This window comes from Aquila chrysaetos, chromosome 15 (assembly GCF_900496995.4).
Source record: "Aquila chrysaetos chrysaetos chromosome 15, bAquChr1.4, whole genome shotgun sequence".
Lineage (NCBI taxonomy): Eukaryota > Metazoa > Chordata > Aves > Accipitriformes > Accipitridae > Aquila > Aquila chrysaetos.
Window position 1 is genome coordinate 27,982,372 of NC_044018.1, and position 26,042 is coordinate 28,008,413.

At 49.4% G+C, this 26,042-nt stretch overlaps 1 protein-coding gene and 2 long non-coding RNA genes across 9 annotated transcripts in view; all 3 read right to left on the minus strand.

Annotated features, from left to right (window-relative positions):
* Positions 1-1,028: 1,028 nt before the first annotated feature.
* On the minus strand, positions 1,029-17,669 carry LOC115351077. Its single transcript, XR_003926688.2, has 5 exons — positions 17,659-17,669; positions 14,549-14,551; positions 2,790-2,880; positions 2,526-2,699; positions 1,029-1,237 (listed from the first exon to the last, which is right to left on the minus strand). It is a non-coding gene; the product is annotated as an uncharacterized LOC115351077 (long non-coding RNA).
* LOC115351073 (patatin-like phospholipase domain-containing protein 7) lies at positions 4,281-20,260 on the minus strand. Of its 7 annotated transcripts, none has more exons than XM_030037399.2 (8): positions 20,086-20,260; positions 15,560-15,625; positions 14,341-14,468; positions 11,527-11,615; positions 11,001-11,141; positions 9,408-9,597; positions 8,291-8,371; positions 7,169-7,888 (listed from the first exon to the last, which is right to left on the minus strand). In XM_030037399.2, the coding sequence occupies exons 3-8, from the start codon at positions 14,368-14,370 to the stop codon at positions 7,805-7,807; spliced, it is 615 nt and encodes a 204-aa protein (XP_029893259.1). In that variant the 5' UTR covers positions 14,371-14,468; positions 15,560-15,625; positions 20,086-20,260; the 3' UTR covers positions 7,169-7,804. The 7 variants fall into 7 exon arrangements, with proteins under 7 accessions (XP_029893264.1, XP_029893259.1, XP_029893258.1 ...); XM_030037398.2 differs by lacking the exon at positions 20,086-20,260 and adding an exon at positions 16,176-16,501; XM_030037401.2 differs by lacking the exon at positions 20,086-20,260 and adding an exon at positions 14,511-14,565 and having other exon boundaries at positions 14,341-14,412; positions 15,560-16,033.
* Positions 20,261-23,038: 2,778 nt separating this feature from the next.
* LOC121233823 overlaps positions 23,039-26,042 on the minus strand; it is a 15,808-nt gene continuing 12,804 nt past the window's right edge. Inside the window, exon 3 of the long non-coding RNA XR_005934029.1 lies at positions 23,039-23,202. This is a non-coding gene — a long non-coding RNA (uncharacterized LOC121233823). The remainder of the gene's footprint in view (positions 23,203-26,042) is intronic.

Below are 26,042 nucleotides of genomic sequence, written 5' to 3' on the forward strand. Positions count from 1 at the left end.
CCTTAACCAGGGCCTTGCTTCTGCAGCTGCTCAGGAACAAGCTCCAGCACCTGCTGGAGAGACGGCAGGGTCTCCAAGAGCCAACAGCTTGTGAGTGCCAACGGGGGCCCTGACTGAAATCTGGGGCAGGGGGGTCGGGGGGGTTGCTGAGCAGCACTGGGCAGGCCTCTGCTGCTCACAGACATCTTTCTGGCTCCTTCCAGCCTGCTCTGGGAGAGCCTTTGACTTTGCGTAAGCGGCTCAAAAACAACACTTGAGCGTCTCGGGACTTCCTGGAAGCAGCTCTTGGCAGCTCCCAGGCTCTCCCTCCGTGCCCTCCGGGCCTGGGGTGCGGGGTGGGTCTGTGCGGTGCCGGGATGCCGGGGCTGGCTGGTGCCAGCCCCAGCAGAGGCTGGGCAGCACCCTGGCTCTCTGCTGGCCACCCAGGGGTTCACCGTGCTGGCCAAGGTCTCTTCTCACAGCCCAAACCCCGTGGTGTCCGTAGCAGGGGGAAGACGGCGCAGGCAGACATGGCAGGCGAGAGCCTGCTGCAGGAGCTGGTGGCTGCGCGGCTGGTAGGACAGACAACCCCACTGTGGGCCTTGGGGAGGGAAGGGTCTGCACTGTGCCCAGGGGACATGGGGGCACTCACTGATCTCAGCAGGGACGAGGGAGGGGGTCTGAGCCCCCAGACCTCAGCTGCCTCACGCACCCCAACGCATGTCCCTGTGTGCCTTGGCTTGTAGGAGGAGCAGCTGGCGTCAAGGAGGCATAAGGTCACTTCTTGGCTGCGGTGAGTTGCTCTGGGGGCTCGGGGTGACGGGGCTCTTCCCTACGCAGCGGGATGCCCGTGCCAGTGGTCCAAGGGCATTGGGCAGCTTTGGACTTGTCAGGGATCAAGTACTTCAGGATTTCTTTTCTTCCTTGCTTGGGCAGCGCATAGCAGGGGATTTTGGGGGCCCACTGGGGAGATGTACAGCAGAGCCTCACCCCAGTCCCAAGCAGGATGTGTTGTGCCCAGCACGGTGCAAGGTCCCACGGTGGCATTCAAAGAGGGTGGTTGTCGAGAGCTGGAGACAAATTTACCCCCTGCTCGGCCTAACCTTTCTCCTGTCCCGCAGGAGATTTCTTCTGTTCCTCGCCTTCCTGCAGATCGCCATCCTCATCTTGGTCCTCCTGAAGAGGGACATCCTCAGTGGAGTGCTGACAGACGCCTTTGGGAGCTGCCCAGTGAGGTCCCAGTTCTCTTGAAATAAAACTAGAAAGAGAACAAAGAAATCTGTGATTGTAGGACAAGCGCGTCACCTTGTCAACGTTACGTAAGAAAAACCACCATGTAAAGATGGCTTTGAAGCCATGTGCAAGGGACCTTGACTGACAAGAAGGGGAAGGGCCTTGCTGTTGGAAGGGGAGGCCGCTGTCGTCGGTGCCCTTAGGAGCCTCCTGGGCTGCTTATGTCCTGCTGTCGTCCCTCCAGCAGGTCTCTCCGAAATCCCCCATGAGGACCAGGGCCCACGAGAACATGAGGCTGCTCCTACCTGTTTGTTGAGGGCCTCACCCGCTTCTTCTCCCCGGTCAGGCAGCCTGTGGCAGGCACCCACTGCAACGTCACCCTTCCCTGTCTGCTCTTTAGTCCTTACCCAGGAGCCCTCAGTCAGCTCTTCACCCATCCCCAGGCAGAGCTCCACGCTCTCCAGCTGCTCCCTCACATAAAGGGCAACTCCCGTCCTCCTTGTGCTGGCCTGTCCCTCCAGAAGAGCCTGTGTCCCTCCAGTGCTCACCCCAGTCCTGGCCGCCATCCCCACAAGATCATGGCCCAGCAACTGCCCCCAGGGCTCAAACCCACCAGGGCCAGAGGTGGCCCCCACCCCAGGGAAGCCCCCGCGCTGGGGGGACAGGACTGGTGTGAGGGGATGCAGCCAGGGCTCCGTCCCCAGTGCCCACTCTGCATGCTGGGGGGTCCCTCTGCCCCCCCTCACCTCTGGCTTGAGGGGGTCGCAGCCCCATGGCTGGATCTACTCAGGGTTAGTTTTGCACCAGGTTCTCCCTCACCAAGAACGAGGTTCCCCCCTTCCATCCCCCAGTCCCAGCAATAATCATCTCCACCAGCCTGTGGGGGGGCCATGCGCCCCTGCCCCAGGCCACCCCCACCCGCTCGGGGTCATCCCCATCCCACACACACACTACCTCCTGCCCCACGGCTGGCAACGAGGAGACGTTCTCCCCGTGGGTCGCAGCTTTCTGACAGAGCAATTGGATTTAGTGCACCGAGGAGGCTGCGGGGGGGGGGGGGGGGGGGGGGTTATGCACCATGAAAAGACACATTTAAAACCCAGCAGCTGGGCCGCGCTCATGCCCCACAGCCTAGAGGACATGCTGACACGGATACACTTTGAGCTGAGCTGTTTATTGGGGTAAATCGGGGGTGTACAGAGACACCACCACCCCCCGCCCCGAGGTGGGAATGGAGGGGTGGGGAGGACCCCTCCAGCCCCCATGCTGGGCAGGGGGGCAGAGCCAGGGTGTATACACGCAGGGGCTGGTACCTGCTTGGGGAGGGAGAGATTCCCAGAGGGTCGCAGGGCCCTGGCGGCGGCAGGGATGCCCGATGCGAGGGTGACTCCAGGGTGCTGGCACTTCTGCAGCTGCTTGACACGGGCATCTATGTCCACAAAGTTGTCCTCTACAACAGCCAGGTTTTCCTTCATTGTCTGCTGGACCTGGGGGGGGGGGGCGAGTGGGGAAGGGGGTGAGCGGCGGGGGCAGGAAGGGGATCCCACTCCAGCCCAGTGGGTGTTGGTGGGACCCACCTCGGCCAGCAGCATGGTGTTGGCCTTGAGAGCACCCGCTATCTCCTGCTGCGTGGTGTCCAAGTGCATGAGGACCTGCCCAAACTGTGTGCTGGGAGTTTTACCGAAATCCGGAATAAAACTCCTTAATACCATTGTGAAGTTAAGAAGCAGGCACTTCGTTTATTGCAGTCCTGGGGACACAGGGGATCGCTCCTCCAAAGGCATGTCCAACTTAATATCAAAAATCCATCAGTTTTTATAGACTTTTTCTGTCGGGTCATTGTTACATGAGCTCTTTACATAAAAATGCATAGTATGCCCGTTCTTAAATGTAACCTTTATAATGATTGGTCCTTTGGTTATATAACCTTATCACTATTCTTGTTTAAAAACACTGATGGGTCAATTTCACTTCGCTCTACTGATTGGAGTCTTTGATACTCAAATCAAGATGGGAAGGGTAAGGGGGTTTCCAAGCAGCAAACTGGTGTCCCTGATGGTTTCCTTAGTTTCTTGAAACAAAACAGAAAAACCAGGAACTTCCTGGTGAGGTTTCTGTGGTTAGCTATTTCAAACAATATTAAGGTTCCTATAGTCACCACAGAACAGAGTTCCTAAAGCCTCTATGGCTACATTTCAAACTTGACAATCCTATACATTATGCTTCACAATTTTACTTCTTAATCAAACCTAACTCTAGTATGTGATTAAATCTTGATTTCTTTACCAGAATATTTGCAACACCATGTCCCCGTGATTGCTGCTCTCAATCCACTCATGGCCCAGCCTGTACCTCTGCTTGGGATTGCCCCGAGCCACGTGCAGGACCTTGCGCTTGGCCTCGTGAACGCCATGAGGTTCACACGGGCCCACCTCTCAAGCCTGTCAAGGTCGCTCTGGACGGCATCCCTTCCCTCCAGCGTGTCGACCGCACCACACAGCTTGGCGTTGTCGGCAAACTTGCTGAGGGTGCGCTCGATCCCACGGTCCATGTCGCCGACAAAGGTGTTAAACAGCCCCGGTCCCAAGACCGACCCCTGAGGAACACCACTCGTCACTGCTCTCCACTTGGACTTCGAGCCGTTGACTCTGCAACTCTTTGAGTGCGCCCATCCAGCCAATTCCTGATCCACCGCGTGGTCCATCTGTCAAATCCCTGTCTCTGCAATTTAGAGACAAGGGTGTTGTGCGGGACAGTGTCAAATGCTGTGCACAAGTCCAGGCAGGTGACATCAATTGCTCTTCCCTTAGCCACCAAGACTGTAACCCCGTCATAGAAGGCCACCACGTTTGTCAGGCACAATTTGCCCTTAGTGAAGCCGTGTTGGCTGTCTCCAGTCACCTCCTTATTTTCCACGTGCCTTAGCACAGCTTCCAGGAGGATCCGCTCCACGATCTTGCCAGGCACAGAGGTGAGACGGAGTGGCCTGTAGCTCCCCGGGTCTTCCTTTTTTCCCCTCTTTAAAAACAGGGGTTATGTTTCCCTGTTGTGAAACATTTTTAGCTAATGGTCACAAGAGCATTCCAGACGCCTTTAGAAGGCCTTGAACAGAATAAACGGAAGACAAAAATAAGAAAGATACCAATTAGAAAAACACAGGTGCGCATTCCACGATAAAGAGAACTTGGCACAAACAACCTCAACTCGGCAGTTTATCTTGACCAATTAGACTGAGACAAGTCTCGCATGTTTTAGTTAGTATAACCAATTATGTTTTATGTTTATGCGCGTGTACAGTGTTGATATAACCAATCATTAAGTGTAACTAGACGCGTGGACAGTGCGTGAATAATGTGTGCAACCAACAGTAAAATAGCTAAGCGCATGTACAGATGTAACTAATGTATAAAATGATGTCTGATGCTCTAGTAAAGTGGACTTCACCTGATCACATTGGTCTGTGTGTGTTGTCCTGTGCCTCCGCATTTCCCCTTCTCCACTCGGTGGGAACTTCCCCCCACCGTCACAACTTCTCAAATACGATGGATGGTGGCTTAGCCACTTCACCCGCCAGTTCCTTCAGGACGCGCGGATGCATCTCATCGGGTCCCATGTATATAGTCGGCTTTTAAGTACATACATCGCTATACTTGCCATCGACTCTATTTCCTACCAATCTCTACACCAAATACATGCTGAAAAACTAAGGAAGTCTATTAAATCTTTAGTCGCTGGACAAAGGATAAGCATTAAGTTTAACAGCGTTCCATAACAGTGATTCCAAAGGGCAAAATAACCGCCATGTGTAAGGTTTATATGGTCTACACTCTACCCAGTAAAGTGTTTGTTGCTTTTTTTTTCTGAACAGTGCTTTTTTGAGGACAGACCAATGCTGACGGTCTCTCAGAAAAAACAGTTTTAGCATAATAAAGGATAGGGATGCAGCAGCCTTTTCAGCACATAATTTCTCCTTTTCGAAACCCCTGCATGAGAGCAGCCTGCTTTTGAAAGGGCCAACCACCACGTCTCATTGGTTTGGAACATGCTAAAAGCTGTCAGAGGAACGCAAAGAGAGGAAATGTTCCTGTAATTGTCAGTTCTCTCAAATATAACGTAATCAGCAGTACACAGAGAATATACCATGTTTAAATTTTACTATTTTACAATCACACACTGAGGTCACAAGGAACAGTTAAGCTATAATCAGCAGTGAACTTGGGCTTTTTCAACAGAGAACTTCTTGTTCTCAACGTGGATAACTATTTACTTCTGTCTCGTTCCAAGAGCTGCGGAGTAATTAAATATTGTAGGTGACAAATGTCACAGCTAAAGCTGTTGTTGAATCCAGATGTCAGCTAATGGCCAAATCCAAATGAATTTGGTTAAGAAATCTGCTACAAGAGACACAAGTGCCTTACATTTTCCCACCTGGAGTAGTAAGCCCTTTTTTGTTCCCCCAAATCTGGCACATTCTCCCTATTCCCGTTGCCTGGATTTTGTCTTCCTCCGTTCCCACCTGCCATCCTCCGCACTACACCAACACTGCTGCAACCCAAAGTTCTTGCGGCAACCAACTGCTTCTTTATAATCTCATCTTTCTTGTCCACCGCCATTTAAACAGACTTGAGCCCTACAGGCTCACCGTTACCCCAGTGTTTTTGCAGCTTCTTTTAAGCCTCAGACTTTCATGTTTCTCCCCTCAGTCACTGGCAATTGATCAATACTCCTCCCGGCCTCTTCTTTTTCATTCCAACTATGCCACCTGCTCACAGTTTTCCAAATACCATCTCCACACGGAGGACAAAAGAAGAGTAAAGCCCAAAGCTCTAGCCACCAGCATCAAACACCATCTCTATTTGTCCCATTTAACTCTGAACGAAAAGTCATCGTTCAGGAAAAAGATCTGACTGCACATATGGGTAGAGGGAGCACTCAGCAACAGCTTCTGAAAACACTCGCATGGACATCAACCATGTTCGGTTCAGAGGCTGCTTTAATATTTGAGGCAGTATCAACTCAGAGTCTGATTAACTACAACACCAAATTTTCCAAAATACCGGGAAAGGGCTAGCACCTACTTGGATTCAAAAGCTTCCACTTTCTGCGCGTTTTCAGAAAGCAGCATTTATCTGTTCTCAGAATAAGGGAAACACAGAAGGCGGCTCTTATCTCACAGCTGGTATCTCTGTATTTAGTAGATCGAAGGGGACTTTTCAATTCAAAAAATTGGAAAGTTTCATTAGAAAGTACCTCTTGTGTGACTTCTTATTTTTTTTTTTAGATCCAATAACAACAGGTCACCACTGCTTGCAGCAACCTCACTTGTCTTGCACATCTCTCAACCAAGTGGGGGACCGGCCTGACATCATGTGTTACAAAATCAGTCAAAGGAATCACAAATTCAGCTCAGACAACTCAAATCCTCTCTGAGCATTCTTTCTTCATGTCAGATCCATCTGTTTGGTGGTACAGTGAAACTTAATTAAGGTTGTGGTATCTGCAGGAAGTTCTAAGACTCATTCACTAGTTTGGAATGCCACCAAGAAGCCTCCTCTATTTTGATCAATGCTACTTTCTCTCTTCTCGCCCGTTTTCATGCTACTTCTATACCTCAAGTCAGCAAGGAGCATAAAGAAGATGAAAACCAGAACTAAAACAACCAGTTCAAGCAGGGAAACAAGGGAGGAAGAGCGAGAACAAGTTACTTTAGAAAAAATTTGCAAGGTTTTTTTGTTATAGATGCTTCCGCACGCTGATAGCTCTTTTCAACACATTTTCAGTAATTTTTATTTTCTGATTTACCAGTGGGATAACTAATGTGAAAGACAAAAAGCTAGAAGGAGAATTAAAACAAACAAACAAACAAACAAACCCCCACCACAGCAAAAAAACCCCACCACAACACAACATGAATGGCAACCACCCGTTAAAAAAAAACAACCAAAACCACAAACCATTGTTATACCAGAAGGATTTCTTCTTGTTTATTCAAAAAGAATATAGGAAAAGAACATGACTAGTATTCACGTTCCTATACGATGGTCCTGCTCTTTAGAATATTGTCATTAAGAAAATTTACTGGTGGAAGTAACAAGGGCAAAGATGCCTCTACATCTGCTATTAATACGGATTTGACGGCATGAACTAGACTCCTGCAGTCCAAATTATTCATGTGCTATTACTTTCTACAGAAGAGAGCGTGACCAAGCTTAAAAATTGTTTATCACTTTCAATAGGTTTTATGGAAATTATACGTACAGATACACAGATACACGCTTGCACCTAGAAGTGGCAAAGAACACTTTACAGAATCATTAAAACTACGTACAGATGGAATAACAGTACCTTTTAATGAACGGAGACAGCCAAGCACAAGAGAAACATGATACAAGGTCAAATATGAACAACTTATTGATTACACTATCTTCATCCTCTCAACTATCAAAATCCTTCAAGCAAACGCTTGAAGTGCTTGCATATTATCAAAGATGATGAATTCACCACCTTCTGTTTAGGTATTCCTAAATAGAGACACTGTGACAATTTCAGCAAAACCACCATTGTAACTCCAACTGAAGCAAAATCCACACCGCTAATTTGTGCAATAAATACGACCAACTACCATGTAGCTCATCTTGTCACCTGCCAAGGAGCACAACCTTCCGATAGTCACCAGCTTAGGAAAAAAAATTAAATCCATCAACTGGTTTCACAGTATAATTACAGTAATAACAACTGTCAGGTTTATTTTCATTAGACTAAATAAAAATAAATTCAGTAAGCAAACGGTGTAAAAGCCTGGACTTCTGGGCCCTGACCGGCCATAAAAGAATAATTCATATCCTACTGCTTATCAGAAATAGCCGGTGTTACACTGTCAAGCATACATGCTTCACAACCAACTTACACACCACAGCACTAAGTTTACAGCTGTGAAGGCCTGGGAGGAGGAAAAGAATTAGTCAAAGAAACTTTTTCCATGCCGATTCTTTCCTAGCAATGTTCAAAGTCTACTTCCCCCAACACGCTCTGCGACCTAAAGCAGCGCTGCAGAAAACCTTCACTTTCAAGAACTTACCACGGTAACATCAAGGATGCTGAGGCGGCTGTGGACGCTGGCTCCCGCCAGCACCTCCTTAACAACCACTTCTGTTCCACCCTGCAAGTGTAGGACAGAAGATTACAGCAGGCTCACAGTTGCATATTTGGCATCTATGGAGCATTTCAGAAAGCCCAGCTTGCTCTCATTCTCCCAGATACTTTGAGCAGCCCTAAAAGAAACGGTCCCCCGTGGTAACTTGGATGCTTGTTTTCTCGCTGCTCTGATGGAAATGTGCTAATTCAAACCTCCAGAGCTGTAAACCACCGTCCTAAGAGTGATAAATTAAAAGAAACTAAAAGCCAGGTTTGTCTAGGGGCAGATGCGACCTGCTTGTCTTTGCTACGTAACAACCAATAAAAAAACCAGCTTCCTTCACTCTGAGACAGAATTAGCTCCCTTTATCAAGGCATTACATGTCAAGAGGTAGTACAAAGCAAAGAACAGCAAAGTGCAAAAATATACAGATAACAGCAAATTTGGCGTAATTTACAAACACAACCCCCCCTGCATTTTCAGCCATCACAAAACTGTTCACGTGTTAAAGCTAAACTCAAAGTTCAGTCAGGAAGAAGGGGAAAAAAAAAAAATCTAAATTGCCAGCAGGGATCGCAAGGACTAGCACCCAATGCTTAAGACTCACCCACAAAACAAGCCATCATTTATTTTCCCTGTCTACCCAAAAGTGAATCTGAATCTTCCACCTCCCAGGCAGACCCGCTAACTACCACGCTAGAATACTATGGAGTGAAGTGTACTTAGTCTCTCCTGCTCCGTACACCTAACTATTGTATATAACTACCATCCAAAAGAAGAATGTTTCCAACGCTGTGCAAAGCCCCTCTTGCACCCTTGCCCTCCCGCAATAACTATGCGACTAGAGTATGTGAGCACATTTCAGAAAGCCTGGTCGGCATTGTGTTTTGCTCTCTCATCTAAGACATGGAGGACCACAGATAAAAACGTCGATCTTTATAAATATCATGGCCCCGAAGGGTTGGAAGTGATCCTTTCTAAATCACCGTGGTTCAAATGTCCAAGTTTAATCAGTGCTTAATGATTCATGCCAACCTATATGCTATGCCAACAGCTTTACCTCAAGAACCGCAGATCGGTTTGTTCTTACGCTTTCTTGAATGCAAACTTCCAGCTTGTCATCCTGCACAACGTAGATGCTGTCATCCAGCTGCCCAGGACAGCAGACGTATTCACCTTCATGCAATTGCACAAATAACATCTGCTTGCACAGTTCCAGGAAAAGAGGTTTCTCAAAGTGGCCAAGGACCCTGCAGGAGAGAAAACGCAAAGGGAAACCTAAAATCGCCACTGCCCTTGGAAAATCCTTCCTAAATTTGCAAAGGCCCCAGGCACAAATAGCAGAGCAACCCCAGAGTCAGTTGTTGCATGGCAGTCCAACAGCATGGCAGAAGGAGCAGCACTCCCCAAGACAGAAGTGCAAAAATACTGTGAGATGCCAAAACCTGTAAATACTGGAGGTCCTTTTTGAGTAGCACGCTGAGCCTGCCAGCGGGCTCAGAAGGAAGTATATCCAGTCTTCCTCAAGCAAACACCAGCATGGCTTTTGAAGGGGAAGAAATGTAAAAACCCGCAAGATTCACACACTGCATGAGAAAAGTTACCCTACGGAACTTTCCCTTTCAGAACAGCTACCCTGTCCACATAACCAGAGAAATACTGAAGACAAAGGGGAAAATGCCTGTCACTTGCACATACTTGTTAAGTTTGGAATATTCCATCTCCTGCAGGTAACGTGCAAGTGGAGTCCTTCGCTATTGGAACTAGTCGGTCACTACCAGGCAGACAGAAACACACGTCTTAAACGTGATCATTCTGTGCACAGCACCAGAAGGGCCCTCCACATAGCTCCATTAGATCGCACTTAACAGGATCAATCAATCAAATTCTACTGCAACATCGATGAGTCATAGGAGATCAGAGTTCCACAGTAGAAAGTTTAGGTGACTGAAATAGCAGTTTTATTAGAGTATGTATGACCTTCAGGACTAAATTATATCATAATGGGGAGAAAAATGAACATACACAAACAAAACCAGAATCACAGATCGGAGAGCTCACCCTCTTTGCTGCCTCAGCAAATTTAACCCTGTGCTGAACAGGCAGAAAGACGATCCCTTCCTCTCAACCTGCCAAAGAGCTGTGGGGATTAAGCTGACTTTGATTCCATTTGCAACCTTTTCAGCCAGAGAAGTAAAAGATTCTGCAGTTCAGAGAGTTGTCTATATGGTATCCAATTAACATTTACCAATTCTGATGCTTTTCTGTACCAAAAAATTGTCTGATGTAGTCTAAAGGGAATTTTAAAAGGCACTAACGGAAATCTGTCCATGTTAGAATAGCTTTATTATCAGTAGCCCTGAATTTGGGCCACTAATCTACATCTTTTTTCTGGGTTTTGGGTTTTTTTTTCCTTTTTTTCCTAAAAACACACTCAACTATTGCCTTAACGTTTCTAAAAAATTAGAAGTCATTTATTCTTTCCTCACGCTCAGAAGAATTTTCAGTCAACTGCTTAAAGATTCTGACCATGCACTGATAAAATTCAAGACTTGCGACAAACTGCAAATTAATTAAAATAAATAAAAATATTTAGATCACTTGAACACCCGCCAAAACTAAAATCCAAACTTATCCTTCCATTCAACATTACCTAACATTTTTAAGCACGTATAGGACTTCCGATGGCAAATGGGAATGCTTTACATCAAATTCAGTCAAATCTGGCTCTAGCAAAGAAGGAGGCGGTTCTTTCGGCTGCAGAGTTGGACATTCCCTATTACTACACAGAATCCTACAAAGAAAAACACAAGTCAGAAAGTTCAGGAAGTCTCCTCATTTGTCTTAAGTATGGGCTGTATACTGACGCCATAGGCTGACTGCAGTACTAAATGCACGCCATGCCAAGTTACCCATTATCAATTTGATAAAACAGTAGCATTCCACCCTCTGCCTTTCTTCAGCCAAACTAGAGACAGTGCTGTTGTGTGCATAAACCACTCCATTTCAACAACCTTCCCAGCAAAATGCTAGGCTGAGGCACAGCTGACAGGACTTTGAAGAAGCAGCAGCGATGGAAAAGTGCTATATGCTAGGGAAAGGCTCCACACGACAAACCAAAAAACCCACAAAACCAGCCGCTAGGGCGTGAATTTTCCCTTTCCCAAAAGCCCAAGTACCTTTTAGCCAAAGATAAAACTTTTGCCCGCTTCCGCATCCTTTGGCGAGGCACAGCGTCCCCAACCAGAGAGTTCGGAAGAGTCGTAACCTAGGAGGAAATAATGAAAACAAAAACATTTACTAAAAACCAAAACAGGCCAAAAAAACCAACCCACTAGTTCCAACCAACCCTGCAAAGGCTCCAACTCATCCACCAAGTCATTAGAGCATGAGCAGAGTGAAGCACTCGTATAAGACCTTGGAGGGCTGGAACAACATCTGTTTCAGGATCCCTTTCTTCCTAGAAAGCAAGTGGAGTACGCTTTGGTTTTAATAAGCAACTACTACAGTGGTAATGGGTGGCAGAAGGGGAAAAAAGAAGCCCTTAGCTATACAGTTCTCACTCAGGAACACTCAACATCAGGCAGACGAGCAACACTGAAAGCTCCAGTAGTCCTACGGTGGTCTGCGCTGCTGACACACTAGGGCCTGCTTCATTCTTGAGCTGCTGACAAACAGCACCACGGACATGCAGCAAAGCTTTTACTTGTTTTTAGTAGTTACTAAGTGCCACCTTCTGGAGAAATGCAACAACTGCAAGACCGAGAAAACGCCTCGTTAGTTACTTTCAAAACATTACTAGTTCTCCATTTGGTTCTCAAAGAATAAAATCCTCACAAAAGAAATCTTTAATTAGTTTGGGGGCTCTTTTTTTTTTTAAAGTAAAATCTTGGTATTTTATCAAAAATACATGAAGTACAATCAACAGCAGTTAGTTTGTAATATTCTATGGCTTATTCAGGAATAAAAGCAAAAAAAGCAAGGTCTAAAACCCAAACCAAAAACTACCCGAGATGATGTACCACCTGGAATTCTAAGCATTCTTTACTTAGGTGTGTTACATATAAACAGCTGAATATTAAAATTACAAAGTTGCTGGCAACACGCACAATTTCCTTTCGTTGAGGGCTGTTTTGGCCAAGTTCTACATCCAGGCTGATCCGCAATGCAAAAGCAAGGTTCAGGGAGTAATCTCCTCCCTCCACAGTGAAACAGAGCTCCAAAACCAGCCCAGTGTCCAACTAAGTCCAAGTATTTGAGTTCACCTCAGCGAAGTTCAGCAGTGTGTGAGACAGAAGGCTGCAGCAGTTCACAAGGGAAAGCGTTCCTCCACAAGCAGTTACTTACTTACCTGTGCCTTATTTTTCTATAGATGTTGGTGTTCGGTGCCCTGGCAATGTGAGTGCACACCTGGACTCGAGCAGGTTACCCCCCCACAGGGCACACCGAGGACCCCCCAGCCACGCTCTGCCTTTGGTCCCAAAAGGGGCCGGTCCCATTCCTGCCTCGCAGCTCCCCTGGGTTGGGGAGCCCACCGCACCCACACCCTGGCTCTGACTCTGCAGGACAGAGGGCGGGGAGCACTTCTCGCAGTCAGAATTAAATAACCTTTTTCCTTCACTAACCATTCGTATTTACCATCATTCATTCAAGAGATGACTACCAGCAAGCGATAAACGCTTGCTACTCTGAAAAGGGGTCAGAGTCCCCACCTGACTTTCCAAAGTCAGCCTTTATCAACAGCATCATATATACTAAAACTGCACGTGGAGGTCCAAGAAGCTGCTACGTAAATTTCGGTATGGGAAGCGTTGAGCAAGGAAGTCACCTCGACCTCTAGGCTCTATTGCACAAGCTTACAACAAAACCAAATGCAAAAAATCTCTGCGCTGACATAGCCCCTCATGACACCTCAGAACAGATGAGTTCTTTTGACCATGGTGGAACTGTCAGTCAGAAGAAAAACAAGTCTCAACGTTCCACATGCACTAAGTAGCTTCAAGGGATGCATGTATTTTGAGGAGAAAGACAGGAAGATTAATCTTCTCAGTTAAATGAATTCCAGGCAATCAGTGCTCAACGCCGAGCATACCTACTAAGATTAACCTAATCCATTACAGGAAATGTCTGTCTTCAGGTTTCCTCAAGACTTCTTGTTGCAATTCCCCAAGAAAAGCTACTTGCAAAGATAAAAGTAAAAAAAAAGAAACAAACAAGGAACAAAATATCAAACAGGCAGCCATAGCCTTGAAGGATTTAACCAGCTGATGCAGAAACAGATTCCTGACTGATGGAAAATTCTTGAGGAGACCTTTCAGAATAATAGAACAGGAACAACATCAGGACAGGAACCTGAGGGCACAGGTGGTATTCCTTGTGACAATCGAAGGCAAAGAGGTCAACCTTGGGATAAACCCCTCTTGAACAGTCTCTAATGAGACAGTTTGACAAGTCCTATTTGCAACTGAGTACAAGAAAACAAGGGCTCATGTGCTGAGTGCTCTTCACAGGTAGGCTGCAGAAAGGTAAATTCGAGTATCTGCTCCGCAGATAAGACTCACATGGGAAAGAAGGTGTCAGCTTTGAATGTAATGGCAGTACTGGAAGTCATTATCTGAAAAGGACAATCCTGAATATAGGCACTGAACATCTGGAATATAATCCTGAACACTGAGAAAGACAGAGTACTGTACATATTTAAACAACCATCAACTCCATAGATGAGTTAGATATTCTCTGATTTATTCCTACCCTCATTGTCTGCAAATTTTCTTGAAAGAGGTAAGGTTTGGCCAGAAAGAGAAGCTATTGCTGTTCCACCAGCAATTCAGGCAGAACTCCAGGAGCCCTGAAACGTCCCCAAAATTGCAGTGAGATGTTATAGGTTGAAGGCCCTGGGGCAGGCTAAGCAAGTGAAGTATTGCAAAGTTTACAACACCTCCCGAACTGGATTGTAACCTTTACTTCCCTCCCACCGTGCCAGATGCACTTACCTTTCTCATGATCTTCCACCCACAGAACATCGCTTTGTCTCTCTTGCAAAATCTGTACTGAGGCACGTGTGGCTGAAGTTATTCGGAAACAGAGAAGCATCACATCAGAATCCATCTGCGGCTCTGTGCTAAGGGAAGGAAAACTCAGCACAGGTTGTCAATTTTGCTACCTCTGTAACAGCTGTGGCTCCTGTCTACTAAGCAGCACGCTCTTGTGGCCAGCATCTGGAATTTAAACCAACACAAGATAGCTCATTATCCAACTCTGGTTACCCAAGCCAGACTAGGGAAGAGGCTCTACCTAATCGCTGGAGGAGATACAAAGGCTCTCTGAACAGAGAGAAGGATCAGGCGAATTTAATCTCACAAAGGAAAACTCTAATTCACCCATTTCTCATTACTTTAACAGTGAAATCGCAGCAGGGTTGAAGTTATTTGCATGCCAACTGATACTAAGGCTATCATACACTAGAGAAATAAAAACCTCCAGCGTCCTGCAGGAGACAGTTCCGAATTCTATGTTCAGACCTGGGGAAGTGAATCAACACAAGTTCTTCATCCTTTTAAAGCTGTTTCCCTGCAAGAACCACTACCTTCACAGAAAGCAGTTATTACAAATCGGCATAGCATTTACCACATGTTATCATAAAAATACTGAAGACAGCTGAGAAAACCGTTTTTAAAACATATGTAGCTATGATTGTTTCACTCTTCTGTAAACGACAAACCCAACAATTGCTATCAGCAGTAATGCGACTGTAGCTCCAACTGCAATTGCGGTCAGCTGCGGTAGGAATTTACAGGGGAAAGACGTTAGTAACTCCTAAAGTTGAAAAGAATTATTTGTTAATTAATATTAATTATTAATTATTTTTGGAGGCCTGAAGAACACTTCGCTCAGTAAAAGATGTCTACAAGTCACGCACATTCGTAAATACTTAATGCTTAATTAGAACATCAAACATGCAAGAAGTTTAAACTGCAAGCTCACATGCAAAATATTCAGCATTTCCCCCCCCCAAAGATCTGTGAACTGAACAACTCAGTGTACACAGGACAAAATAACAGGAATTAATTCCTCTCTCATGCACAGCGACAGCAAAGAAACAAATGCTCAGACTTTGACCGTGACTTAGTAGAGTTCCTAGAACTTACAAGAAGCTACACACTATTTACGCACACACAATCTTTCATCCAGTTGATTAAAGCTATGCATTACCATAGTAGCCTGTGTTCTGTCTTCTACAAACTGAAGAATTCATGTTCCACCTGCTGGTAACACAGCCTACCACCAAACGGAAGGTGAAATTAGTTTCCCACGACTGGCAAAAAGCCCCCATAAAAACATCTCGATGCCTCGTCTGGCACGTACAACGCAACTTGATTGTATTTTCCAACAGCTTGCTTTCAACTATAGCCCACTTTGCAAACACAAGACATTCAGTGGAGAGGGGTCATTAGTGGAGTTTTTGCATTGGTGTCAGTTCAACGCATTCCTAAATAGTCCTAAAAAAGGGTCAAACAGTGAGGTGATAACTTTTTTTGATGATGCTATGTTATTCAGAGCAACAAGGACGAGAACTGAACGTAAAGGACTTTATGAGATTGAGACAATAAGTCATAAAACAGCAGATTAAATTCATCATAAAAGGAAAATTATGCACATGGGACAAAGCTCTAACCTCAGGTTTACTGTCTTGGGTCCTGTGGCAGCTATTGTTACTCAGCAAGAAATCTGGCAGTTAAAATAGTCTCACAAATGCCAGCTCAAAACCTACCAGAATGGGGGGGGGGGAAGAAGCAAACCAAATATTGGGAACAAGTAGGAAACAAACCGAGTACAGGGACAGGTATGTCCTCCTGGAAGTCTTGAACCTTACAAGTACTTGAATCTTAGGTACGACACGCAGTTCTGGTCCCAGTTTTTGTCCTCGGTTCCAGACCAGGATGACCTCTTCATTTAGCTTCGTCACCAAGAGAAAAAGGATGCGCCATCACAGGACGAGGCAGAAGGTCCTCACAAGGATTAACCGTGAAGGACTTCTTAAAATCAAAATGACCAGGAAAGATAAATCACGGTGGCGGGGGTGACCCTGGCTGGACACCAAAGCCGCTCTATCACTCCCCTCCTCAGCTGGACAGGGGAGAGAAAATACAACAAAGGGCGCATGGGTCGAGATAAGGACAGGGAGAGATCACTCAACCAATTACCATCATGGGCAAAACAGGCTCAACTTAGGGAAAAATTAACTTAATTTATTGCCAGTCAACCAGAGCAGGGTAATGAGAAATCAAACCAAATCTTAAAACACCTTCCCCCCCCCCTCCCTTCTTCCCGGGCACAGCTTCACTCCCGGATTCTCTGCCTATGCCCCACAACGGCGCAGGGGGACGGGGAAATGGGGTTTATGGTCAGTTCATCACACGTTGTCTCTGCCGCTCCTTCCTCCTCAGGGGCAGGACTCCTCACTCTTCCCCTGCTCCAGCGTGGGGTCCCTCCCATGGGAGACAGTCCTCCACAAACTTCTCCACCGGGGGTCCTTCCCACGGGCTGCAACCTGGTATTCTGTAACTAAGGGAACTCTCTGTTTTTTCAAGTACCTCAGTGCAAAAGTGCCTGTTTAAAAAAAAACCCAACTGGGTATTTTGCATTCCCTAACAAAGAGCCTGAGAAGGTCGGCTGCTCTGAGAGGAACAATGAATTTCACTCAGGCAGAAAGCCTGGCGACAACAGGAAATTGGGAGTCAGACACATCCTTCACCAGAGGGAGAACACTTTTCCTCACCCAACTGTCACTTGTAAACTATATGGGAAAAAAAAAAAATAAATTTCCAAAGCTTCGGCCTTTAAAGATATTTTAACTTGGGTTGAAATCCTGACTGTTAAAACACCATTTCACGCAGAAAGCTAAGAGAAATCCATTTGTTTGCACGTTTCTGCACAGGTCTGTGACTGTACTTTCTAAAATCAGCATGCAAAACCTACCAGAATCACTATCACATACCCAAAAGACGTAGCATCAGATGACCTGCCATTCCCACTTAACAGAAAGGGAGTTCAGGCATGTAAAGGAGATTCCCAGCTCCAAGTTCACAGGGAAAACTCTGCTAAAGATTGTGTTGCAGAAACAACAGAAAAAAAATACTGCTCCCAAGTCCCGTGTCACCACCTGAAAAAACACGTTTGTCACCTTCTCTGTTGAGCCTTGTTGCCAATAACAACTAAGAAATGAGTCTACCTCATCAGTTTCCAGTTTTCCTTCAATCACAGCAAATTTCTCTCCCAACCCAGCCTTTTGGATTTGGCCTTAGCTGTACTCCTCCTGCAGCCCCTTCAACGAATGGCAGAGATCTTGGCTCAGCTAAAAGAAATGGGTCATTACTTGCTCTGAGATTTCATCAGAAAGTTCTGTATTTTATCCTTGCATGTCTCAGTGAAGTCAGTAGCTCTTCTGTACCTGAAATAGAATAAGGAACCCTAAGGTTGTTCTGCAATACAGTCCAAAGTCTTTGGAGAGCCCAAACACGGCACAGGCCTTGTGAGTCTGCTGCGTGACGACTGAGATGCCCGCAGTTTGCTGTAGAGAAGTAGCCTCATTTTTGAGAAGGGAAGAGCAGCTCCATACAGCTTCAGTGCATAGTTGTGCACTAAAGGCAGTCCGGAGCTGGGGGAGCGCCTGGTAGATGACTAACAAGAGAAGTCGGCCCTGAGAATTTAAAGAAAGAAGTTGCAGGTTTACCTACGCAAGCTGTCAGTGAAACCATTGACACCACTACTTCTTTTCACAGTCTGCCCTGCGTGTACGTACAATAGATGTATGTAAAATCATGGTTTTGACTCCTATCATCCATGCTATTCTTCAGAGGTCGTTAAACTGCAGCTGGTTGAAGCAGGCTTGGTGGAGTGCTTACTTGAGATCGTCCGGAAGACTGTGGACAGTGACAAAGAGGACGACACTGCAGAGCTCAAAACAGCTTCTGACCTTACGGTTTTATTATTGCTTGCAGGTAACTACGGTGCGTCACGATCTTCTGCAAAGCAACAGCAGATACTTGTAATGCCGTTTGGCTGCTGAATTTTACTGTTTGCTAATTTTCTGAATAACCTAGAGGACCTGCTACCTGCCAGTTAACATTTAATGGGTCAGGTTTTGTCTCTCATCCCATTGCAGGACTGGATTAATTGTAGTGAAGCCAGCAGAGCATCACAAATATGAAGAGAAGAATTCTCCCTAACAAAGACTTCTTTGGCTTGCTGACTGTCTGTGCTTTTTACCCCAGATGACTCCCCGCAAAAGTGATGTGAAGGAGGAAAAGGCGGTGTGTTCCAAAGAGTACTTTCATGGATTCCTTCCAAGAGCCATCAGCTACAGCTTGCAGGAGCGTTGGCTATTGCAAATTTTGCCAGAAATGGTAAGAATGTGCCCTCATAGCTTACGTAAATTTATCTGTGCCCTTCTATCGTGCTCTGTCTGTACAGCTACAAACAAAAACTGCGTGTCGCGGTAAAGCTGGCGTTGAGCTGTACGGCAACATCAGTAGTTTTATACTTTACAGTCCTGAAAAGCATTAAGCCTACGTTAAAAGTACTGTTTCACATCTGTAGAAAGGCATAGGGGATTTCTGCCTTCTTCAGCGGTTCTTGTATCACTCTTCTAAATTTGTCCTGAGCACTGCAACTCCCATTGGGGATGGTGGTCAAATTCTCAACAATGAAATCTAGAAAGGAGCAAGGAAATAACCCCTCTATTCTTAAAAAGCTCTTGCAAAAATCTTAGTAATAATCTTCCATTCACAAGTGACTTGTCTCGCACAGGCAGAAACTGCATCCCTATGCTGGCTAATGGCATAGCTCAAAAGCTGATGGCTCTGCTAGACAGCCATGTGGAGGATGGAAAGGTACGTGTGCAGCACGCTGCACTGGGTGCTCTCAGAAACCTGGCGATTGCCGGTAAGCCTCGCTTTGCATCGCTCGTTACCCGACGGTGAAATTCTGTTCTCCCCCGGTACCCCGCCGGGGGATGGGGGGGGAGAACTGACTGACGGTCCTAGAGACGGGTCAGACGGCTGCTTTCCAGCCAGGCCCATCATCACTTTTATGTCTTTAGCACAGCAGTTCTGACAAGCGGTTTTAAATGCGTCACAGGCCTACTGACCATCCTTTCCCCCTTTGAGCCCACAGTATTATCCCCCACCAAGGAAAGGGCAGCTTTGTAACAGGCAGGGAGCGGAGGCGGCCTCGGATATGGTTTCTCAACCTCTTCTGTCCACAGCACTCGGTTTTTTTTTGATTGTTTGGTTTCCTTGGGGATCTCTCTCTCTCTCTCAGCTGAGGGTCCCCACCAGAGAGCAGCGCCCACTTTGTTGAAACACTGCATCTTACTGTAACTTCCCGAGGCTTTGACAATTCCCAAATTAGAGCTGGAGGTAGGCTGTTAGAATAGCCAGCCTATTGCAATTAGTTACTGTTTGTAGGCAATGAACTGAAGGCGAGTTTTGTCATTTTTTAGTAGCTTAACTTGTATGAGCTTTGATTACCCAAGCACAAAAGGCAGAGCACATGCACATAAAACCAAAGCAAGTCTGTGATACTTGTGTATGCTTTCTCGTACCAAGCCAAAAAAAGCCTTTCACCCATTTAACCTTATTTTACTACCTTCAGTTTTGGCAAACAATAACTTTCGAAAAATGATCATGCATACCTAACTAAACCCATGCGGCTTTAGTGGTATGCCATGTGCTTACCTCTCTCAGGTGAGTAATTCTATTCACTTCCATCAGGCAGCGAGCTCCCCTGCAGCCTGAGCTCAAGGATGTCTTGCCAGAGACCTACATAAGACTACTACAGAGACTACTCAGGCTCCAGCAGCCGGGGACACGTTTACACGGAAGGTGGCAAACGTTATCACCCACTGCCCCCCAGGCCTCCCCCCCTCCCCAGGATGCCATCCTTCATGGCCCCACAGCGCTGTGGCCGCCTGTCCCCATCCCCAGTGGAGCTGGCCCTGTGGCCGGTTGCACCCCATCTCACGGGGCGCATTTGAGCAATCTCGTAGCCGGTGGCCCTGTCCCCGCTGACCCACCGCCACCCGCCGGCACAGCCCTGGCTGCTCCCTGCCAGCTTCTCCCGCCGCTCGCAGGTTTCGCTGCTGAGGGGAAAGGCCCTGTCGGATAGTGGCCGCAACGACCCGGGCTGCCACCTCCCGAATGCGATGCCGCTGCACACAGCTGCTCGAGGGACCAGAGCCGAAGCCTGTGGGTCACTGCCTGCCTGCCGCGTGCCCCGACTCCTTCCTCCTGGTGTCCCTTCGCATGGCAGCAGCTGCTGCTCTCTGAGCAAGCGAGAGACCCCATTCCTCTTGGGAGCCTGCAAGCATGCTGCCTGCCTGGGCTAGAGCAGAGGGCTAGTCTTTATTCTTCCCCTTCCTGGGCTCTTGTTTCCCCCCTGGGGCTGGATGCTGGATCCTGGTGGGCGCTGGACGCCGGAGCCCATGTGGTGTGGCCATCCATGCACATGTGCACACCCGTGGTGCACGCACGCCTGTGTGAGCGTCTGCTGGGACTACATGCGCAGCCTGGCTCCTGCTTGGTCCTGCGGTGGGGAGCTGTGGCAGCCGGCTGGTGAAGGAACCAGCAAACCCGGCAGGGAGACATCGACAGGTGGTGCCTGCGGTCGCTCCCACCGGTGGGCTAAGAGCCATGCTGAGAGTGATGCCCCGTTCCCCAGTGGAAGCGGCTGGGCCCCAGCTCAGCTCTTGGCGCCAGCCCAGGGAGTTGATGGCCATGCCACAGTGGACAGCGATGGCTGTGTCTCTGTGATGTCACCTTGGGCCTGTGACATCGGCGCCCCGGCGGGTATAAAAGGGGCTGCTCCCAGAGGCGGGGGAGCATTTGGGGGAGAACCTCGGTGCTGCTAGGCAGGAGTTTGGAGACGACTCGCCAACAACCTGTCCTGTGTCCACCGTGCAGCGGAAGGCCCCGACGGGGGAGAGGAGAGCGAGGGCAGAGTAGCTTCGTGGACCCCGCACGGGCGCCCGGCACAGCAGGGATGGGGGAGCTCCTTCCCTCCCCATCAGTCCCTGGTGCCCGCAACACCTCCTGCTATGGTGTCCGCAGCAGGGGGAAGATGGTGCCTGGGTGCAGCTCGTCTTCTTGGGACTGCGTCGTGGCACGCTGTTTGGAAAAGAACAGCCAGGAGCTGCAGCAGCTGGAGAGGCAGGTGGCCCAGATGAAGGCAAGTTCACAGAACCATAGTCTGGCTGAGGTTGGAAGGGACCTCTGGGGATGATCTGGTCTCGTCCCATGCCCCGGCTCAGGTGCGGTCACCTAGAGCCAGCTGCTCAGGACCATGTCCAGATGTGGACTGTGTCCAGAGTTGGGCCTGGGGGTCCCTCTGTCTGCCTGCAGGGCTGGGAAAGAGAGGGGACGCGAGGGCAAAGGCAGTGCCCGAGGGCAGCCGCGAAGGGATAATGCGGAGGGGAGTGCCCTTGTGGAGTGTCCCGGTGCCCTGATGGCTCCTCCTCCTCCCCCCCTCCTCTCTCGCAGGAGCACTTTCAAATGGCAAAGAGGGAGGCAGCCGCAAGCCTGGAAGTGGCGCAGAAGTTACCCTTTCCGGCGCATGGCTCCCTGCGACGTCGCCCGCTGGCTTCGCAGAGGGAGCAGTGGTCGGAGGTGGCAGAAGCTCTTCAGGAGCAGGCTCTGATCAATGAGGTACTGGGGACAGGAGGGACGGGGGCTTAACACGTTTGTGGGGGAACCCCTCTCTTAGAAGAGGCATGGCACGGATCCTTAACCAGGGCCTTTGCTTCTGCAGCTGCTCAGGAACAAGCTCCAGCACCTGCTGGAGAGACAGGCAGGTCTCCAAGAGCCAACAGCTTTGTGAGTGCCAACGGGGCCCTGACTGAAATCTGGGGCAGGGGGGTCGGGGGGGTTGCTGAGCAGCACTGGGCAGGCCTCTGCTGCTCACAGACATCTTTCTGGCTCCTCCAGCCTGCTCTGGAGAGCCCTTTGACTTTGCGTAAGCGGCTCAAAACAACACTGAGCATCTCGGGACTCCTGGAAGCAGCTCTGAGCAGCTCCCAGGCTCTCCTCCGTGCCCTCCGGGCCTGGGGTGCGGGGTGGGTCTGTGCGGTGCCGGGATGCCGGGGCTGGCTGGTGCCAGCCCCAGCAGAGGCTGGGCAGCACCCTGGCTCTCTGCTGGCCACCCAGGGGTTCACCGTGCTGGCCAAGGTCTCTTCTCACAGCCCAAACCCCGTGGTGTCCGTAGCAGGGGGAAGACGGCGCAGGCAGACATGGCAGGCGAGAGCCTGCTGCAGGAGCTGGTGGCTGCGCGGCTGGTAGGACAGACAACCCCACTGTGGGCCTTGGGGAGGGAAGGGTCTGCACTGTGCCCAGGGGACATGGGGGCACTCACTGATCTCAGCAGGGACGAGGGAGGGGGTCTGAGCCCCCAGACCTCAGCTGCCTCACGCACCCCAACGCATGTCCCTGTGTGCCTTGGCTTGTAGGAGGAGCAGCTGGCGTCAAGGAGGCATAAGGTCACTTCTTGGCTGCGGTGAGTTGCTCTGGGGGCTCGGGGTGACGGGGCTCTTCCCTACGCAGCGGGATGCCCGTGCCAGTGGTCCAAGGGCATTGGGCAGCTTTGGACTTGTCAGGGATCAAGTACTTCAGGATTTCTTTTCTTCCTTGCTTGGGCAGCATAGCAGGGGATTTTGGGGGCCCACTGGGGAGATGTACAGCAGAGCCTCACCCCAGTCCCAAGCAGGATGTGTTGTGCCCAGCACGGTGCAAGGTCCCACGGTGGCATTCAAAGAGGGTGGTTGTCGAGAGCTGGAGACAAATTTACCCCCTGCTCGGCCTAACCTTTCTCCTGTCCCGCAGGAGATTTCTTCTGTTCCTCGCCTTCCTGCAGATCGCCATCCTCATCTTGGTCCTCCTGAAGAGGGACATCCTCAGTGGAGTGCTGACAGACGCCTTTGGGAGCTGCCCAGTGAGGTCCCAGTTCTCTTGAAATAAAACTAGAAAGAGAACAAAGAAATCTGTGATTGTAGGACAAGCGCGTCACCTTGTCAACGTTACGTAAGAAAAACCACCATGTAAAGATGGCTTTGAAGCCATGTGCAAGGGACCTTGACTGACAAGAAGGGGAAGGGCCTTGCTGTTGGAAGGGGAGGCCGCTGTCGTCGGTGCCCTTAGGAGCCTCCTGGGCTGCTTATGTCCTGCTGTCGTCCCTCCAGCAGGTCTCTCCGAAATCCCCCATGAGGACCAGGGCCCACGAGAACATGAGGCTGCTCCTACCTGTCTGTTGAGGGCCTCACCCGCTTCTTCTCCCCGGTCAGGCAGCCTGTGGCAGGCACCCACTGCAACGTCACCCTTCCCTGTCTGCTCTTTAGTCCTTACCCAGGAGCCCTCAGTCAGCTCTTCACCCATCCCCAGGCAGAGCTCCACGCTCTCCAGCTGCTCCCTCACATAAAGGGCAACTCCCGTCCTCCTTGTGCTGGCCTGTCCCTCCAGAAGAGCCTGTGTCCCTCCAGTGCTCACCCCAGTCCTGGCCGCCATCCCCACAAGATCATGGCCCAGCAACTGCCCCCAGGGCTCAAACCCACCAGGGCCAGAGGTGGCCCCCACCCCAGGGAAGCCCCCGCGCTGGGGGGACAGGACTGGTGTGAGGGGATGCAGCCAGGGCTCCGTCCCCAGTGCCCACTCTGCATGCTGGGGGGTCCCTCTGCCCCCCTCACCTCTGGCTTGAGGGGGTCGCAGCCCCATGGCTGGATCTACTCAGGGTTAGTTTTGCACCAGGTTCTCCCTCACCAAGAACGAGGTTCCCCCCTTCCATCCCCCAGTCCCAGCAATAATCATCTCCACCAGCCTGTGGGGGGGCCATGCGCCCCTGCCCCAGGCCACCCCCACCCGCTCGGGGTCATCCCCATCCCACACACACACACTACCTCCTGCCCCACGGCTGGCAACGAGGAGACGTTCTCCCCGTGGGTCGCAGCTTTCTGACAGAGCAATTGGATTTAGTGCACCGAGGAGGCTGCGGGGGGGGGTGGGGTGGGGGGGTTATGCACCATGAAAAGACACATTTAAAACCCAGCAGCTGGGCCGCGCTCATGCCCCACAGCCTAGAGGACATGCTGACACGGATACACTTTGAGCTGAGCTGTTTATTGGGGTAAATCGGGGGTGTACAGAGACACCACCACCCCCGCCCCGAGGTGGGAATGGAGGGGTGGGGAGGACCCCTCCAGCCCCCATGCTGGGCAGGGGGGCAGAGCCAGGGTGTATACACGCAGGGGCTGGTACCTGCTTGGGGAGGGAGAGATTCCCAGAGGGTCGCAGGGCCCTGGCGGCGGCAGGGATGCCCGATGCGAGGGTGACTCCAGGGTGCTGGCACTTCTGCAGCTGCTTGACACGGGCATCTATGTCCACAAAGTTGTCCTCTACAACAGCCAGGTTTTCCTTCATTGTCTGCTGGACCTGGGGGGGGGGGGCGAGTGGGGAAGGGGGTGAGCGGCGGGGGCAGGAAGGGGATCCCACTCCAGCCCAGTGGGTGTTGGTGGGACCCACCTCGGCCAGCAGCATGGTGTTGGCCTTGAGAGCACCCGCTATCTCCTGCTGCGTGGTGTCCAAGTGCATGAGGACCTGCCCAAACTGTGTGCTGGGAGTTTTACCGAAATCCGGAATAAAACTCCTTAATACCATTGTGAAGTTAAGAAGCAGGCACTTCGTTTATTGCAGTCCTGGGGACACAGGGGATCGCTCCTCCAAAGGCATGTCCAACTTAATATCAAAAATCCATCAGTTTTTATAGACTTTTTCTGTCGGGTCATTGTTACATGAGCTCTTTACATAAAAATGCATAGTATGCCCGTTCTTAAATGTAACCTTTATAATGATTGGTCCTTTGGTTATATAACCTTATCACTATTCTTGTTTAAAAACACTGATGGGTCAATTTCTTCGCTCTACTGATTGGAGTCTTTGATACTCAAATCAAGATGGGAAGGGTAAGGGGGTTTCCAAGCAGCAAACTGGTGTCCCTGATGGTTTCCTTAGTTTCTTGAAACAAAACAGAAAAACCAGGAACTTCCTGGTGAGGTTTCTGTGGTTAGCTATTTCAAACAATATTAAGGTTCCTATAGTCACCACAGAACAGAGTTCCTAAAGCCTCTATGGCTACATTTCAAACTTGACAATCCTATACATTATGCTTCACAATTTTACTTCTTAATCAAACCTAACTCTAGTATGTGATTAAATCTTGATTTCTTTACCAGAATATTTGCAACACCATGTCCCCGTGATTGCTGCTCTCAATCCACTCATGGCCCAGCCTGTATCTCTGCTTGGGATTGCCCCGAGCCACGTGCAGGACCTTGCGCTTGGCCTCGTGAACGCCATGAGGTTCACACGGGCCCACCTCTCAAGCCTGTCAAGGTCGCTCTGGACGGCATCCCTTCCCTCCAGCGTGTCGACCGCACCACACAGCTTGGCGTTGTCGGCAAACTTGCTGAGGGTGCGCTCGATCCCACGGTCCATGTCGCCGACAAAGGTGTTAAACAGCCCCGGTCCCAAGACCGACCCCTGAGGAACACCACTCGTCACTGCTCTCCACTTGGACTTCGAGCCGTTGACTCTGCAACTCTTTGAGTGCGCCCATCCAGCCAATTCCTGATCCACCGCGTGGTCCATCTGTCAAA

What these genes read in the sequence shown, in the direction of transcription:
- LOC115351073 (XM_030037399.2), bottom strand. Translation starts at nt 14,370, where the DNA reads ATGTTCTGTGGGTGGAAGATCATGAGAAAG. An exon ending in GGTGGAAGATCATGAGAAAG is followed by an intron (nt 11,616 to 14,340) that starts GTAAGTGCATCT and finishes ATTTCCTCCTAG; the next exon opens with GTTACGACTCTTCCGAACTC. An exon ending in TACGTGCTTAAAAATGTTAG is followed by an intron (nt 9,598 to 11,000) that starts GTAATGTTGAAT and finishes TCTCTCCTGCAG; the next exon opens with GGTCCTTGGCCACTTTGAGA.